Here is an 18,562-nt window from a genome sequence, read left to right as displayed (position 1 = left end):
TTGCCAAATATGCATTATTTCAATCTAATCACGAGAAACATCAAATAGAACAAAATTGATGGAAATTCTATAAAATAGCTGACCAGGACTCTTCAGAAGTGTCCATTGCATCTGATATCATGGATCAGAGGAGACCATAAAGACATGACAACTAAATGAGATGTGAGCTCCTGAGTAGGACCCTGGCACAGAAAAATAACGTAATAGAAAAATTGGCAAAATTTGAATAATGTCTATAATTTGATTAATAGTATTGTACCAATGTTAACATCTTGGTTTTGGCCATTAAAGCAACTGTATTTTTCTATTTTTATAAGGGCAGGTGACCTTTTTTCCTTGATTCTGTTTTCCAAAATCCCTACAATGAACATGTAATATTTAGAAAATGCATTACTATTTTCATTTTTGTCCAGGAAATTCCTTATATATGGCTTTAGTTGTACAAAATTAACAAACTGTGTTTTAATTTTAAAAGATAATACAAAAATGTTTGTATGACATATTAGAAAGTGCCTATAAGCTTTAACTGCAAAGGAGATTCTACACCAGTTAGTGCTGTTTTTTGCATAGATACTGAACTTGTCATTGTCACCCTTTATGTTTTAATTACAAGCATACTGCTTACCATTTTTGAAAGCTGAGATGATCCCAGATATAATGGGTTTAAGTGGAAAATGCTACTTTCTTTTGAGTAATTGAAGAATGTCATGATGTTTTCTTTTAATATCATGGTCAATCACACCTACAAGATATGATTTTTAATTTTCAAAATATTATGAGACTATGAAATGTACTTGTTAAAAACTTCTTTCTTGGAAGGTTTGGAAAGCTTCAGAGTTGTTATTTTGACATGTTATTATATAATTTTGCAGCTGTGATAGATTGGACTGAAAATAAGCCTGCTTCTTTTTCAGCTACTGGACAAATGCTGAGGAACAGTCAAAATGAGAAGAAGTAGGCTTTCACTGCTACTGATAAAATCCTGGAAACTGAAGGATTCACTGTAAAAACAGGTGAATATCTTAGTTTCTAAATAGTTTGGAAAAAATTATTTAAAGCTGAAGTAAATATACTCTCAGAAGAGTTGCAAAAAAGCTGAGCAGGTATTCAGAGAATTAATAGAAGCCTTATGTGATAGAAAACTTTCTAAGTCATTGTTTTATCCTTACTTTCCTCTAACCCTTCACAACCAGAACTACTTTTCACAGGATACATTTTAAAGATATCTACTTATAGCATATATGTGTGTGTGTGCATGCGTGTGGATGTGTAAACATTCAGAATCTGCAAAGCAGAATAAAGCAAAACACAATAAAATGAAGTATATTGTACTCACTTAAAGTGGCACAATAACATTTTAAACATGAGAATGTTTGATACTGTCAATTTTATTTAAACTAGTCAAGCTTGAATACTGGCAGGATTTCTGAACAGTAGTTTTCAGGTAAATAAAAAATTTAATTTTATTGTTCTTTAAAAATAGCAATGAACATAGCACTACAGTCTGCTTTTTTGCATCATATTTCATCGCACCTCAACCACTTGTTGTTAATAAAATAGTATTTTTTAATTGCAATAGTTTTTGGAGAATAGATGGTGTTTGGTTATATGAATAAGTTCTTTAGTGGTGATTTCTGGGATTTTGGTGCACCTAACACCTGAGCAGTGTACACTGTACCAGTGTGTATTGTGTTATCCCTCATCCCCACTCCCACCCTTTCCTGTGAGTCCCCAAAGTCCATTATATCATTATTATGCCTTTGCGTCCTCCTGGCTTCACTCCCACTTTTGAGAACAGACAATATTCTGCTTAACATTCCCAGGTTACTTCACTTCCAATAATGGTCTCCAACTCTATCCAGGTTGCTGTGAATGCCATTATTTTGTTCCTTTTTGTGGTTGAGCTCCATCTATCTATCTATCTATCTATCTATCTATCTATCTATCTATCTATCTATCTATATCTATGTTGCCCAGACTGGTGTGCAATGCCACAATCTTGGCTTGCTGCAACCTCTGTCTCCTGGGTTCAAGTGATTCTGCCACCTCAGCTCCCGAGTAGCTGGGACTAAAGGGGCCTGTCACCTCGCCGGGCTAATTTTTTTGTTTGTTTGTATTTTTAGTAGATACAGGGTTTTGCCCTGTTGGCCAGGCTGGTCTCAAACTCCTGGCCTCAAATTATCCACCCACCTCAGCCTCCCAAAGTGCTGGGATTACAGGCATGAGCCACTGAGCCTTGTGTTTTTTAAAAAATGAAACCTTGTATGTCAACTCTACATTAAGCAAATCTATCAGTACCATTTTTTCCAACAGCTTATGCTCACTTTGCCTCTCTGTGTCATGTTTTGGTAATTCTGACAATATTTCCAACTTTTTCATTTTTACTATATGATAATGGTTACTTACAATCAGTGATCTTTGACATTACTATGGTAATTGTTTTGGCACACCATAAAACACACCAATATAAGATGGTAAATTTGATCAATACCTGTTGCGTGTGTTCTGGCGGATCCACTGAGCAGCCATTTCCCTACCTCTTTCCCTTTCCTAGGGTTTTCCTATTCACTGAGATACAATATTGAAACTACACCAGTTAATAACCCTACAATTGTCTTAAGTGTTCAAGTGAAAAGAAAAGTTACACATCTCTCATTTTAAGTCAGAAGCTAAAAATGATTAAGCTTAGAGAGGAAGACATGTCAAAAGTTGAGATAAAACAAAAGCTAGGTAGGCCTCTTGTGCCAAACAATTAGCCATGTTGTTAATGCAAAGGAAAAGTTCTTGAAGGAAATTATAAGTGCTACTCTAGTGGACACAAGAATGATAGGAAGTGAAACGGGCTTATTGCCAATACAGAGAAAGTTTGAGTGGTCTGGATAGATTAGCCACAACATTGCTTTAAACCAAAGCCTATTCCAAAGCTAGGTCACAATTTTCTTGAAGTCCGTGAGGGCTGAGAAAAGTGAGGAAGCTGCAAAAGCAAAGTTTGAAGCTAGCAGAAATTGATTTGTGAGGTTTAAGGATAGAAGGCATCTCCATAGCACAAAAGTGCAAGGTGAAGTGGCAAGTGCTGACATAGAAGATGCAGCAAGTTATCCAGAAGATCTGGCTAAGATCATTGATGGAAGTGGCCACACAAAACAACAGGTTTTAGTGTACATGAAACAATCTTCTATTGGAAGGAGATTCCAACTAGGATTTTCATAGCTAGAGAAGAGAAGTCAATGGCTGTTTCCAAAGCTTTAAATGACAGGTTGACTCTCCTGTTAGGGACTAATGCAGCTGGTGACTTTAAGTTGAAGCCATTTTTCACTTCCTATTGTGAAAATCCTCAGGACAAAAAAAAAGAAAAAAAAAAGGAAATCCTAAGGATGTTAGGAATTATTCTACACTCTATAAGTGGAATTATTATTCTGTGCTCTGTTAGTGGAATAACAAACCCTGGACAACAGCATATCTCTTTACAGCATGGTTAGCTGAATATTTTAAGCCCACTATTGATAACTAACGTCTAGGGAAGAAAAGATTTCTTTTAAAATTTTACTGCTCATTGACAATGCATCTGGTCACCCAAGAGCTCTGGATGGAAATGTGCAAGAATATTAATGTTTTCATTGCCACTCACACAACATCCGTTCTGCAGTCCATGGATCAAGGAGTAATTTTGATGTTCAAGTCCTATTATTTAAGAAAGGCATTCCATAAGGCTATAGCTGCCTTAGATAGTGATTCCTCTGATGGATCTGGGTAAAATAACTTGAAAACCTTCTGCAAAGTATTCACCACTCTAGAGGTCCTTAAGAGCATTTGTCATTTATGGGAGGAAGTTAAAATGTCAACATTAACAGGAGTTTAGAAGAGGTTGTTTCCAGCCTTTATGGATGACTTTGGGGGGCTCAAGACATAGTACAGGAAGTAACTGCAGATGTGGCAGAAGTAGCAGAAGAACTAGACCAGATGTGGAACCTGAAGATTTGCCTGAAATGCTGCAATCTCATGATCAAACTTATATGGAGGAGGAGTTGCATCTTAACGAATGAGCAGAGAAAGTGGTTTCTTGAGATGGACTCTACTCCTAGTGAAGATGCTGTGACAATTGTTGAAATGACAACAAAGGATTTAGAATATTGTGTAAACCTAGTTAATAAGACAGCAACAGGGTTTGAGAGGATTGACTTCTATTTCAAAAGAAGTGTCACTGTGAGTATAAAACAGTACAGCATGCTACAGAGAAATCTTTCTTGAAAGGAAGAGTCAATTGAAATGGCAAACTTCATTTTTGTCTTATTTTAAGAAATTGCCACAACCACCCCATCTTCAGCAACCACCACTCTGATCTGTCAATAGCAGTCATCATTGAGGCAAGACTCTCCATTAGCAGAAAGATTATGACTTACTAAAAGCTCACATTAAGTATTATCATTTTATCAATAAGGTTTTTTAAATTTGGGTATGTACTTTTTTAGACATAATGTTATTGCACTTAATAGATTATATATAGTATGTTGTAAATATAACTTTTATATGCGCTGGGAATCCAAGAATTAGTGTGGCACATTTTACTGTGAGAGTCACTTTATTGCAGTGGTCTGAAATCAACCCTGCAATATCTCTGAGGTATTCCTGTATATTGAGTCAGGAGACTAGTACTTAATGGAGGAACTTGATTAAAGTTTCACATGGAGCTCAGTGGTAGAACTCTGCTATTGCATGTTTGCAAGATGATTTTATAATGAGGTATGTAAAATATACAACACCTCAAGGGGCATCAAGCTAAAAACTTTTGTAAGCAAAATATTTGTTCAGTTCACCTGAATAATTTAGCAACTTTGGCAAATACTCTCCGAGATCAAGTAACTGAACTTGTATATTATTTGGACTAAAAGGATATATTGTTAAATTATTTATTTTAATAAAAAGTTAATATATGTATTTAACCTACTAATTACATGGTAGAAATGCAAATATCAGACTCATTTTTATTTTAATGTTTACGAATTGATGATATATATCTCAAGGGCACACATTCCAAGATAATTGTAGTCAAGAATTTTTTTCTCCTCTTTTAAAATGTCTTAGGCAACTGGGCTAAAATGTTTATATTGACACATATAATAAAATTCGCCAAAGGTTCTTATTGGTTGTTATTTTACTCATCGGATTGTACACCAGTAAAACCCACTACAGTTGTTAGCACATGACCAGGGAAGTGTTTGTCTGCAGGGGTTCTGCTGAGCACAAGTGTGTGAGTAGGTGAGAGTGAGTCCGTGAATGCGCTGGAAGTTCTGCAGGTGCTGCTGATGTGCCATCTCATCAAGCTGGCCTTCACACCATCACATTCCCTATTTCCTCAGCCTAGCTCAACTGCCCTAAGCTTTTTGCTTGGCCGGCTCATCTCCATCATCACAACCTCAGTTCCTCAGAGAGGCCTCTGTCTGCCCTGTCTAAAAGGGCCTCCCCAGTAACTCTCACTTTCATTACCTTGCTTATTTGTGTCTTTATCCAAATATGGTTATTTTTAAGTCTATGAATTTAGCTTATCTCTTGCCTGTTTTACACAGGCAATGTGCATGGTGCATAGAGTGGCTTACTAAATATTTTGTTTCGCCGGGCGCGGTGCCTCACGCCTGTAATCCCAGCACTTTGGGAGGCTGAGGCGGGTGGATCACGAGGTCAAGAGATCAAGACTATCCTGGTCAACATGGTGAAACCCTGTCTCTACGAAAAATACAAAAAATTAGCTGGGCATGGTGGCGTGTGCCTGTAATCCCAGCTACTCAGGAGGCTGAGGCAGGAGAATTGCCTGTTCCCAGGAGGAGGAAGTTGCGGTGAGCCGAGATCGCCCCATTGCACTCCAGCCTGGGTAACAAGAGCGAAATTCTGTCTCAAAAAAAAAACAAAAAAAACAAAAAACAACTATATATATATATATATATATATATATATATATATATATATATATATAGTTTCAAGGATGAATAAATAGCCCTCTCAAAAGTTGTGTGATATAGACAAAAGTATTCTCAGTCAGAGAAAAGGAAGCAGGGCCAAGGAGGTTATATGACTTGCCATACAGCCAAAAGTGGAAAAGCTAATATTCACACCTAAGTGTTTCTAACTCAAACTTTCTCCTGGCCCACCAAAGCTCGGGCTAGTTGGCTTTTTAAGAACCTTGGATAAATTTCATTCTTAAAATTGTCATAATACCATCAGTTTTCATGGTGGCAATTGTTCTCATATACTTAACCTTGTATAGGCTGTGTAACACCTGGAACAAAATGATTGTTTAAGTGAGTTAACGTAGCACTTACATGCTAAGCAATAAAGTGCAATTCTATGCAATTTCTTTGGCTTCTAACTTTCTTCCTCCTAAAAACTTACAGTGTTGTTAGTGATAGTCTTTATATTCCCACTCAGATGTTTAGACCTTCTATACACCTAGAGTAGTTCATTCTTTCTCAAGTTACTTCTTGACTTATGTGGTGGTTTTGCAATAAAACAGAAAAAAATACCCGTAGCATCATTCTCTGCACGGACTTCATTAATAAATTGGGCAAAACTAAATTAAGAGGAAAAGTAGCATTAGCTAATAAATTACCAGTATGTCTTTGAAGAAACTGAATCTTAATATCATAACAAATTTTTAGAATATAAATTTAAGTTCTAGTTTTTTGCTTTATATGTTCTCCACTAATAAATTCATTTATAATATTTCATGAAGCAGATAGGTACAATCAGATATCAAATTTCATTAGTTTTCTGTTTCTGGTAGCATTTTGACAGATAAGTGAATATTCATTATTCAATGAATATATAATGCAGTGAATATTTTTTCAGCAAATCTCAAAGGAATAGCTGATATATATATGACTACATTATGACTACTATATATACATATATATTTATATGTATATATGTATTTATGACTACTATATATACATATATAGTACCATACATATATAGTACATACATAGTACTATATATACATAAATACATATATACACATATATATGTGTGTGTGTGTATATATAGTAGTCATAGTATATATATATTAGTCATAAATACTGGTCACCAAATATTCAAACATTTCTCTTTCCTTCTAGTCATATGGTAACATTATCCTTCCCGTACCTCTTGAAGTTTGGGTGGCCATGAAATGGACTTAATAGTGAAACGTGAACAGAATGTCACAGGTCACTTCTGAACAAAAGTATAAAGCACTATTTGTGACATTCTGTTTTTCCTTCCTTAGTTATTATGAAGCTCAGAGGTAGAACCTCCCTCAACATAGATATTTAGGATAACATGGATCAGAGTTCCCTGGCCAACATATGATGGGCATGTAGACTGAGTAAGAAATAGATGTTGGTATTTTAAACCACTGAGAATTTTGTATGTTTTGTTACAGTTGCATAATCAAGCATTTCTTGCCTGATGCATATATTATAGATCCTTTAAAAAAATCTTGTTGTTAATTGTACTTCCTTCAAGCAACATTCATGTGTTTGAGAAGCAAAAGTGATTGAGAAGCAATCACAGTTGAGCTGGAAGCTAGGTAGTGATGTAGATAACAGCACTAAACTATAAGTTAACCAGCCCTAGTTTCAACTTTGCCATAACCCACTTGTGTGATTGGTCAACTCAATTCATATAACCTTTTTGTTTTTATTATTTTAAAAATAATAGTTTGGATTGCATTGCTCCTAAAATCTCTTCCATAACTATTAACATTTATTATAATAATTATTATTGCTATTATTGTTTTGCTGCTTCTTGTATTATTTGAAGAAGGTAGATGTCAAAAATTATAATTTAAAATTAACCACTTGATTTAATTCTTATAGAATAAAAATGTATTTGAGTTTCACTTTTATTCATGACATCTTTTGTGAAGTTTATGTAGTCACAGGTTTAGGAATTTTTAAATGTTGATAGTTTATTAAACATCTATCCTATGAGTTAAGAACCTAATCTCACATATATTTTACATATATATTCAGTCTCACATATATTTTATAGTTCTCAACTTTTAAGAAGCAATTTATCCAGATAATGAACTGCACTGTATATTATTGAGTTTGAAAAGATTCATCTGGTCATTTAAAACTATTTGATAAAAGCTACATTTCTCCTCTCTCCAAAACAGATCTTTAATGGTTATTTTTGTGTCAATTCTTATTTACTTAACTTCCCATTTAAAAATAGTTACATGTAAGTGACAAAATTGTTTCAAATAAATATACAAAGACAGTTGCATGAATAGAAAGTGTGTGGTTATTCAATACCTCCTGAATGATAATTAAGGGTAAGTCAAAGAAGGAGCCCATTTGTTCTTTAGATCAAGTTTTGGCACCAATGAACAATTAATTCTTCTTTTATTAAGGAAATTACATTCCCTTATCTTTCAAAAACTATAATCACAAATTAATAGGAATAACTTGAGAATCCACCAATAATAAGGCTTTCTTTAAAAAAAAAACCGGAAGTAAATGTCATTGTGTTTTATTATCCAGACTTGTGAAAAAGACCGTTGAGGGATAGCGCTGTGTCCTAGTCCCACCCCTCAAAAATAAACCTAATTATTTGTGGATTGACAGCCTTTTATAGGTCAAAAATTTTATTGTGTTGCCAAATTTAAATAATGATCAATATTTTTACATTTAGGCTCTTTGGAAAATAATCATTTGCTCTATTTAATCTTCCACCCACTTAGGTCTGGGGATTTTTTTTTATTGGTTTCATTATTAAAGTTTAAATTTATTTTCATATGAAGATTTTCCTGAATTAATGAGCAAAAGAAAATTTAAGTGTGATTGTAGGTATGTGTAGAGTCAGAAGATTTTATTTGGTAGTATATAAATATACTACTATTTAATGGGTACTATGTATCCATTTGGAATAACATCCAGTTTTCTTCCTCTGGAGCTATGACAATAAAATGAAACCTTTTAAATTACTTCAGCTTACACAAATTAGTCTGTTTTATGTGTATGTAGGTTGCAGAAAGATGTTGAAATGATGAATTAGCATCAGCATTTCCCTAATCAGCTGCTACTTATGACCCACAAGGGAAGCAGCATCAGTGGATAGACTAACAACATCATCAATATCATACTCCCAAAAGGTGAGTTATCTAGTTAAAAAATGAAACACACTTCTCTGTAATAAGGACACATTATCTGAAAGACAAAGTATATAATGCAGTGCAGTCAGATTTTGTACAGAATATAGTCATCTGCAGCTGTTATGATCTGCAGTCCTGTCTGCACAGATAATCATTTACGTATTGTAAATGATTGATGTAAGCATCAAGACAAATTAGAAATACTCTTTAAAAAATAATTAACTACACCCACAATTCATGGGACCTTTTTCTTCTCCAAGTTAAAGTGGCAAATATGTATAAGTAATACATATGTACTTATCATTTAATTCATTTACCCTAAGCATAAGCAACATTGCCACATCAGAATTATATTTTTATGATTTCTAATGAGGATAACTAAACAAAAAGCCCATTTCTCAGGAAATATGTTAATTACTATTTAAGATGATCTAATGAGGCTCTGTTACATAGAATATTTATAAGATGAATTTGGGGAAAAATAGACTAAAATATTAAGTGTGATCCTGACTCCTGCTGTAATATTTTTGGTTATTGTTTTGTTTGTTTTTTGGTTTCATCACTTTAGCAGTCCAGTATTATAGTAAAACTAAATTGCGCCGTCTGTAGTAATGCGGACATAATATTTCATCATTGTATAGTGACACAAATTTACTTAATCAACTCATTGAATATTTAATTTTTCATGTCATAAGACTATATATTGCTACTGCATTTTACAGTGGTTAGAAAAACCTAACATTAACAATTATTCACATAAATATATTTTCTAGGGAACTGTGGTATTTTCTAATTGTTTTTAGATTTTTAGGTGAAAGAAGTGATAAGATTTTACTATTTGTGTTCAATAATGGCTCCAGAAATTTCTGTATGGAAGGAGCTAAGGGGAAACCATCTGACTGGAAAGAGGGCTTGGGTGAGAACCTGAAGCTACATTTGCATAGCATTTTAAATGGAACCAAAGAAACACCAAGTGCGAAATTTAAAAATTGGCCTCTGATATTTGGAAAGCTTCTATAACTTGTACGTGGCTAAATTGCTACCTGGGCTCCATCCTTATAACTGTAAAACTTATGAACTTAGGTTCCTAGTAGGATGTAAAGGGGCCGGAGGAACCCCTTTCCCATGGTGTGTCCATAGGAGGGCTCAAAGGAGAGCTTCTCAGAGTCTGTTTAGAGCTGTATCCCCTGAGGAAAGGCCCCATGCCTTGATCAGGGATAGAGTTTCTCTTTACAAATCCCACAGTGGTGCTGGCGCCTACTAGAGTTGTGCTGTGCAACTGTGCTGCCTGCATTTTTGCCTAAATTGTAACTCTAGGATACGTGCTGCTTCTCTCTCCTCTCTCTCATCTCTTTATTTTCATACTGAATTTGAAAGCATATAATTGCTGAGATTTTTGCCCGCAAGTCTAAGTCATTATTTGGTCTTCATTGGCTTTGTTACAGAATGCATTCTAATTAGATAAACCACAACAGATGTTACAAATCACGGGTAATGGCTCTGTGTAAGTGCAACTAATTTGAGAAAAAGTCAAAAATTGGTTTGTAAATGAATCTTCCTGTTTTAAATTATTTACTTAGTATGATTTAGGGATTAGAATAAAAATCCAATATTTTGGTCATTTACTCACTTCCGTCTGGCACAATATTCAGACCTCAGCTCTCCATTTCTCTCTTTCTAGCTCTTATTCTTGGCAATGGGATCAATCCTCACGGGGGCACTCTATGCAGAAGCTTCCTTCCTCAATTGGACCTCCAACTTTGACCTCCTTTCTTTGTAAACAGAGCTAAAACTGAAATCTGCATATTGTCCCCGAAGCCAGATGTCTGTATGAGTCTTCCATTCTTCCAACTTGAAAACATCTCTGAAACTTTCTTCTTTACTGACCACCCCCATCAAATTTATTGACCGGTACCTATGGAGTCTTTCTTTGTGATAGTTTCATTGACTCCTTTACATAATTATGCCCCTTGCCCACTTAGGAGCCTTTAATTATCCTATGTGTACAGGCTTAAATTTAAGTTCCTTACTAGTATCTAAGGCCATAATCAAATGTTTCTTTTACTTAAACTCTCTGTCCTAGACTGGTGTTATCATCTCAAAATGTGGCATCTGCATCTTCCTTCCTTCCTTCCTTCTTTCCTTCCTTCCTTCCTTCCTTCCTTTCTTTCTTTCTTTCTTTCTTTCTTTCTTTCTTTCTTTCTTTCTTTCTTTCCTTTCTTTCTTTCTTTTTCTTTTCTTTCCAAACAGGATGTCACTCTGTTGCCTAGGCTACAGTGCAGTGGCATGACTGGCTCACTGCAGCCTCAACCTCTGAGGCTCAAGTGATCCTCCCATCTCTCAGCCTCCCCAGTAGCTGGGGCTAAAGTCATATCCCATGATGCCTGGATAATATTGTAGTTTTTTGTTGAGAGGGGTTTTGCTATGTCACCCAGGCTGGTCTGGAGCTCCTGGGCTCAAGCAGTAGCCCACCTTGGCTTCCCAAAGTGCTGGGTTTACAGGCATGAGCCACTGTGCCTGGCCTGCAATCTCATTTCTAAGTCTTTTCTCAGACCAGCACTTCCACTTGAAAAGATCTCTCTGGTTCTCTTCATCTATCTAATTCCTACATTTCCTATATAATACTGCCCATGTTTCACTTCACCCTTGACGCATTTCTCATTATACTATCATACATTGTTAGATTTCCTGAACTCTCTAAGAATTTGCCTTTACTAGTCTGTTGGCTTGTTTGACTATTTTCGTATGCTTTCATTTTCTATTTAATATCTTGTTTAGATTTTCAGTTTATAAATAACTTAAAGTAAAAATTCATGTGCCCATTTCCTGAGTTTTAGTAATTTAAAAAATATTATAGTATGTGAACTTACATCATGAAAATTAAAGGATATCAGTCAGAGTTTGATGTTAGAAAAAATGGCTTTGACAAACTTTAATAGAAAATGAATCTGTCTGAAAGGAGTCTACATCATCTTTCTGGAAGTTTGGAGATCAAGAATAGAAAATGGATAGGGATGGCCAAGCGCAGTGGCTCACACCTGTAATCCCAGCACTTTGGGAGGCTGAGGCTGGCAAATCACCTGAAGTCAGGAGTTTGAGACTAGCCTGACCAACATAAAGAAACCCTGTCTCTACTAAAAATACAAAATTAGCTGGGCATGGTGGTGCATGCCTGTAATCCCAGCTACTTGGGAGGCTAAGGCAGGAGAATTGCTTGAATCCTGGAGGTAGAGGTTGTGGTGAGCCGAGTTCGCATCATTGCACTCCAGCTTGGACAACAAGAGCAAAACTCCCTCTCAAAAAAAAAAAAAAAAATGAAAAAAGAAAATGGATAGGGACAAATGAAGGTTGGCCAAGAATAAAAGGTATAGCTGGTAATGACTCATGACCATACAATCACTGGAGCTGCCATTGGTAGACACTCAGGCTACTGTCTTCTCATCTCTGCCAGACTGTTCAGCATTAAATGCTCAAGGCTTCTGCCACTGGACACCACATCTATCCCTATAAAATAATTGATGCTGCTGCTTCTGCCATTGATAGTTTTTCAGATTCCTGCATCTTTGGAAGTCCAGTTGGTGGTGTCCAACTGGACAAGTCTGGATTCTGAACCTACGCCTGGCTTTCAGGAATACAAGAAGGGTATATCTTCAATCCCTTTGGCTTCTGGAGTGGGAAGGGACACACACACAACTAGGGAATGTCTCATAATAGGAAGGATTGCCTGGATACTGGATACATAAAAATTACCAATGTCTACCATACAAGCCTAACTGTGCCACTATTAAGTGCAATGGCAGGGACTTACAACCAACTTTAAAATGCTTTATACATACTTTTGTATGAAAGTATGTTTTTTTGCCAGGCGCAGTGGCTCACACCTGGAGTCCCAGCACTTTGGGAGGCCGAGGCAGGCAGATCACCTGAGGTCTGGAGTTCCTGACCAACATGGAAAAACCCCACCTCTACTAAAAATACAAAATTAGCCAGGTGTGGTGGCACATGCCTCTATTCCCAGCTACACTCAGGTGGCTGAGGCAGGAGAATCACTTGAACCTGGGAGGCAGATGTTGCAGTGAGCTGAGATCACGCCATTACACTCTAGCCTAGGCAACAAGAGAGAAACTCAGTCCCATAAGTGTCATATCATAAATCAGTGAATTTTAATTTAACATTCTATCCTAATTTCATAACCTCATCCTCCTTTAAACATGACTACAAGATGGGAATGGTAATGTCAGCAAGAACCTTCCTTCCCCCCATGACACACCAATTTAGCAACCACATATGAGCTAATTCTTTTTGTGAGAACTTCAGAAACTAATTGAGGGGCTCCTGCACTCCTGGCAAGCATGAGATCAGCACATTAAAGCCAGTAAGAAAATTTGACTCTCCTTCTCACCATAATCCTTAACCCCAGCATACTGCCACATGATTGGGAGGGTAGTTCCATCTCCCAGCTTTTCCCTGGGGAGGTAAGGAAAGGACTGGACCATACAACAGAAGAATGTTCTAATTCTTTTGAGAGTTGCTCAAGGAAATGGCTTCCATCTCATTGGTCTTAAGGTTCTGACCAGACCCAAAAGTACTCCTGATGCCTGGGAGCCATTGAGAAAGAACAATGTCTGTGATTTAGTGTAGCACACATGAACTTGCCATAGTTCATCCACCTGGTTCAGTGCAGAGCAAATGGTCAAAAAGCCCCAGATTCCAGCTTCTCTCTGGTGAGGGAAAGAGTTGGACCATGTGAGCAACATTCCAAATTTTCCTACCTACAAGAAATAGATAAATTTCTAGAAATATACAACCTACCAAGACTGAATCATTAAGAAATGAAAAATCTGAACAGATATATAACTTGTAAGGAGATTGAATCAAGAATCAAAAACTTCCCAACAAAGGACCAGATGGCTTCACTGCTGAACTCTACTAACATTTAAAGAATTAATGTCAATCCTTCTCAAACTCCCTCAAAAAACTAAATAGGAGGGAAGAATTCCAAATTCCTTTTTCAGGACCAGCATTATCCTGACACCAGAGCCAAAGGCACTGTTTTTGTAAAAAACAACTATAGGCCAATAATTCTGATAAACATAGATGTAAAATTCCTCAACAAAAAAACTAGCAAATTAAATTCAATAGCAGATTAAAAGAATCACACACCAAGATCAAGTGAAAATTATCCTTGGGATACAAGGATGGTTCAACATATGAAATCAACATATGAAAATCAATTAACATGATACAGAACATTACCAGGATGAAGGATAAAAATCACATGAGAAAAGCATTTGATCAAATTTAACACACTTCCATAAAAAGTATCAAAGAACTAGCAGTAGAAAGAAATTACTTCGACTAAAGGCGATACATGAAAAGCCCACAGCCAAAATTATATTCAATGGGAAAAGTTGAAATCTTTTCCTTTAGGACCCAGAACAAGGTCAGGATACCCACCATGGTTACTTCTACTCAGCATAGTACTGGAAGTCCTAGCAAGGGTGATAAGGTAAGGAAAAACTTAAATGCATCCAAATCAGAAAGAAAGAAGTAAAACTGTCTGTGTTTGCTGATGGTATGATCTTATATATGCTGGAATTCTCTTTTTACCATTTTTAAAATTTGAAGTGAAAGGCAAAGAAGTTTTTATTGTAAAGTGAAATTGTAATCATGAGAGTCACCGTTTATGTATCTTAATATCACTTTTCGTTTTCTGTTTTTTGTCTCTGGGCTTTATTTTAGATAGTTTCTTCAACTCTGCCACCTGGAGATTTCCCCTTCTTTCATTCATTCATATATAATTTTTTGGTTAATATTTGTAGTATTTTATCTGCCATTTCTATGTATTTGCTGTTGGGTGTTTCCACACAAATTCAGCCTACCTTTGTAAATTTCTCCTAACTGCTTTTCATAGTGACCAACTTTTCCTGGTTTGCCCAGGAAGAGTTTAGCAGTGAAAGTCTCGTCCTAGGAAATCCCTCAGTCCTCTACAATCAGGGATGATTGGTCATTGAATTGCTTTTTATCATTCCATATTATGAGAGAAGCATAAGATCATTAATTGTTTATATTACTTCAGTAGTGAGTTGTCTATGAAATCTTATAAATAGCAAAAAGTTGTCATGTTCTCCCTAGTAAAATATTTTTCAAGTACTGTTTTGGCCTACATTTCCTGGTAAATAGAGCCTGATTCAAAAGCTTATTGGGAAATAAATTTGGGAAAAACAGCAGCAAGGCAGATAAGGGAACCAAAATGCGAAGAGAACATACTACTAAGCTGTCCGCAGCCTCAGAGGAAACACAGCAGGTTGCTGGTTCTCGTACAAATTCTCCAGAAGAACAATTCCTGGAATTCAAGTAATGTATCAACTGGCTGCTGCCTGTCTTTCATTGGTTAAAGTCCTCCCAGGAGTCATTCAATCCAGTGTACTTCCAGGTAGCATTCCCAGGCAGCCACTGGAGAAATCTCTTGGCCCCATCTGGTGATGGAGCAGGCATTGCAGTCAGTAGTGCCAATAGGAACTGGTCCAAGGGTGTGCATGGAAGTTTCAGAAGTCACAGCATTAAAGTATAAGAACAGTGGGCAGTGACAAGGGTCCTTCCAGAGGGGAAGCAAGGAAAATAGAGGATTGTGGGAAGAGTGGATAGGTGTAGCTGAGTGGCTCTGGTATGACACAGAGTTTGGATCTGGTACAGATATTAAACTAAAACTACTCCCTCTTAAGCCCACCACACACCTATACACACTGCTTTATTGCTTAATTGTAGTTACAAATGTAAACATCTTTAGCTATATCATAACCTGCTAAAGGCAAGATTTTATATGTATTTTTCTATGATATCTAGTAGACTATTGGCAGAAGCTTAATAAATATTCTATGAAATAATGGCATGGTGCTTGAAATATGACTCTGTATAAATCAGGCTATAATTATGAAGCTCATTGTAATATGTGACTTTTTAGCAAATAGAAGCATAGTATAAGATGATATTTCCAATGGTCTTGGAAGCTAGGAATTAATTTTCTCTAACTCTGGAATCCCCTTATAATTGATAACTCTTCAGTCATAAACCAGTTTACTTGTCTGGGTGTCTGGAACTCTGTAATTTGGTGATTCTGGTTCAGCTGCCCCTTGCTTTATTAATTTATTTCTTCATTCAGTCCATTAAGTTTCTACTGTGTGCCAGATACTATGTCGGTCTTGGATAATAAAGATTAAATGTGTATATTTCCTGTCCCTGCCCTCAAGAGACTGAAAGTATAGTTGGGAATTTATTCTCCACATGGAATTCTTCGTGTCTTTGTGCCCATCAAATGTCCTTCTTCTTGTAAGGACATTGGTCGTTGGATTAGGGCTCACCCTATTCTGGTGTGGCTTCATCTTAACTAGATTACATCCTCAAAGACACTATTTCCAAATAAGGTCACACGTTGAGGTTCTGGGTACACAAGAAATGAATAAATGATACAGATTTTTTTCCCTTATCTCCAAGAGAGGGAATAGTTTTGCTTGTTCAAATTGTGCTTAATACTATCAACATCTGTACACATTTCAATAAGAATAGTTATATTTATTACTTCTGCTTGAGAAAAGAGTATGTATATTTCTCATAATATGAAGGTTCTGATGTTCTTTAGTGCTGATGTAATTGAGCCTACACTAGGCAGGGCAGATAAGGCATTTTTCAGACAATTCCCTCTTCTAGATCCAAAGTTGGTCCTGATGCCAAAAATCAGTACCAAAAGACCAGAGGTGGCCCAGGCCAGGAATTAGGAGAGTCATGGGGGAGTCACTATTTAGCATTCACTCAATGATTATGGCATGACCCATGGTTTGGTGATTATTTTTGATCTGTCATTGTCTGTTTTCTTATCACTGACAAAAAAAGTTATTCGGTGTAACATTATTCTTCCCAATTCTAGTTGCAACATATCCTCCCTTTGACTTCTTCATGGAGAACATCTCAATTATTTCTTCATGCCATGACAAGATTAACTAGTCTTTAAAACATTATTGCATTGATGGTTCACCTCAAAATACTGAATTCTCTAAAAAGACATGAGCTGGTCTCTGAATCATGGGAAGAATCTCTGAAACTTGCAATATTTTAGGGGTCTAAAATGTATAATAGTTCCTCCATGCTTAAAGGTATGTAACTTGATTTCTGCATTATTGGTAAAGTTTGAGATACATTCATGGAGCTAAAAAAAATTTTAAGACCCAATCAAGATGAGCCATGACTCTGTACAAAATTGAGTGGGAAAAGTGCTTACAGAATTATACTATATCAACTGGAAAGAGTTAGTGTCCTCTCAATACATTAGTGGCTCCTCATTTTAGAATCTTGTCCTCAATTTCAGCTTCCTTTCAGGTACTTGTTTTTACTAATCTGGTGCATTATTTACCTAATTCAATTCTTCAGTCATGCATTTCAAAAAGAAAAAAAAGGAAAAGAAATAGTCTTTTGAGCAAATGTTCTTTAGAATTTCCACAATGCTGACTGCATTGGCTTTAGTTGTCACTTAGGAGAATGTAGTAGCCAGAGCCCTGTATTTTGCTCTCCAGATGGTCATCCCAGGTATTCCTACCCAACCCCTGATGCTGCACTGCAATGACTAATGTCTTAGTTTTCTAGGGACTGTAACAAAATGATAGCTTAAAACAACAGAAATTGATTAACCAACAATTCAGGAGGTTAGAATTTCAAAATCAAGGTGTCAATTAAAGGCCATGCTCTTTCTGAAGGCTCATGGGTAAGATCCTTTCTTGCCTCCTCCTAGCTTCAGGTGGTTGCTAGCAATCCCTGATGTTGCTTGGCTTGTAGGCATATTGCTCAATCTTTGCTTCTGTCTCCACATGGCATTCTCTGTATCTCTGTGCCCATCAAATGTCCTTCTTTTAAGGACATTAGTCATTGTATCAGGGCTCACCCTAATCCAGTGTGGTATCATCTTACCTAGATTGTATCTGCAAAAACACTACTTCAAAATAAGATCATAATTTGAAGTTCTGGGTGCACATCAATCTTTAGAAGCCATTATTTAACTCAGAACATCTGAGAAGAGTTTGTGGACAATTATGTCAAATCTTTGAGTGCTGTTAAAATGGCATTCTTCCGAATAGGTGAACATTAATTGTAACTTATTTGAGATGAAATTCCTTCTACTGGAGAAGGCCACTTGCTTTCTTGGAAACTGGATGAATCATAAACAAAGATAAATGTTGTGGGTTAAAAAAATGTAGTGAAAGTGGCAAAACAGCACTGATTAGATTGTCATTCTTTCCTTTTGTGATCATTCCTTCAATATGTCTATTTGTATAATGAACTACAGAATAGCCTCCAGATTGTGTCTGTAAATGCTTGATGGAAATTTAAATCAGAGCACTATAAAGCATTGCACAATTAAAAAAAATCTTCCAAGAAAATTCAGTT

General features: G+C 36.2%; 1 protein-coding gene across 1 annotated transcript in view; it reads right to left on the bottom strand.

Moving 5' to 3' along the window:
• Positions 1 to 910: 910 nt before the first annotated feature.
• The window catches only part of BET1 (Bet1 golgi vesicular membrane trafficking protein), a 36,807-nt gene continuing 19,155 nt past the window's right edge, over positions 911 to 18,562 (bottom strand). The window contains exon 6 of the mRNA XM_078342084.1: positions 911 to 989. Within this exon, the coding sequence (XP_078198210.1) occupies positions 911 to 989 (79 nt within the window). The remainder of the gene's footprint in view (positions 990 to 18,562) is intronic.

The sequence above is a fragment of the Callithrix jacchus genome, chromosome 11, assembly GCF_049354715.1.
Source record: "Callithrix jacchus isolate 240 chromosome 11, calJac240_pri, whole genome shotgun sequence".
Lineage (NCBI taxonomy): Eukaryota > Metazoa > Chordata > Mammalia > Primates > Cebidae > Callithrix > Callithrix jacchus.
Note: the sequence above shows the minus strand (reverse complement) of the source record. Positions and strands in the feature narration are given on the sequence as shown.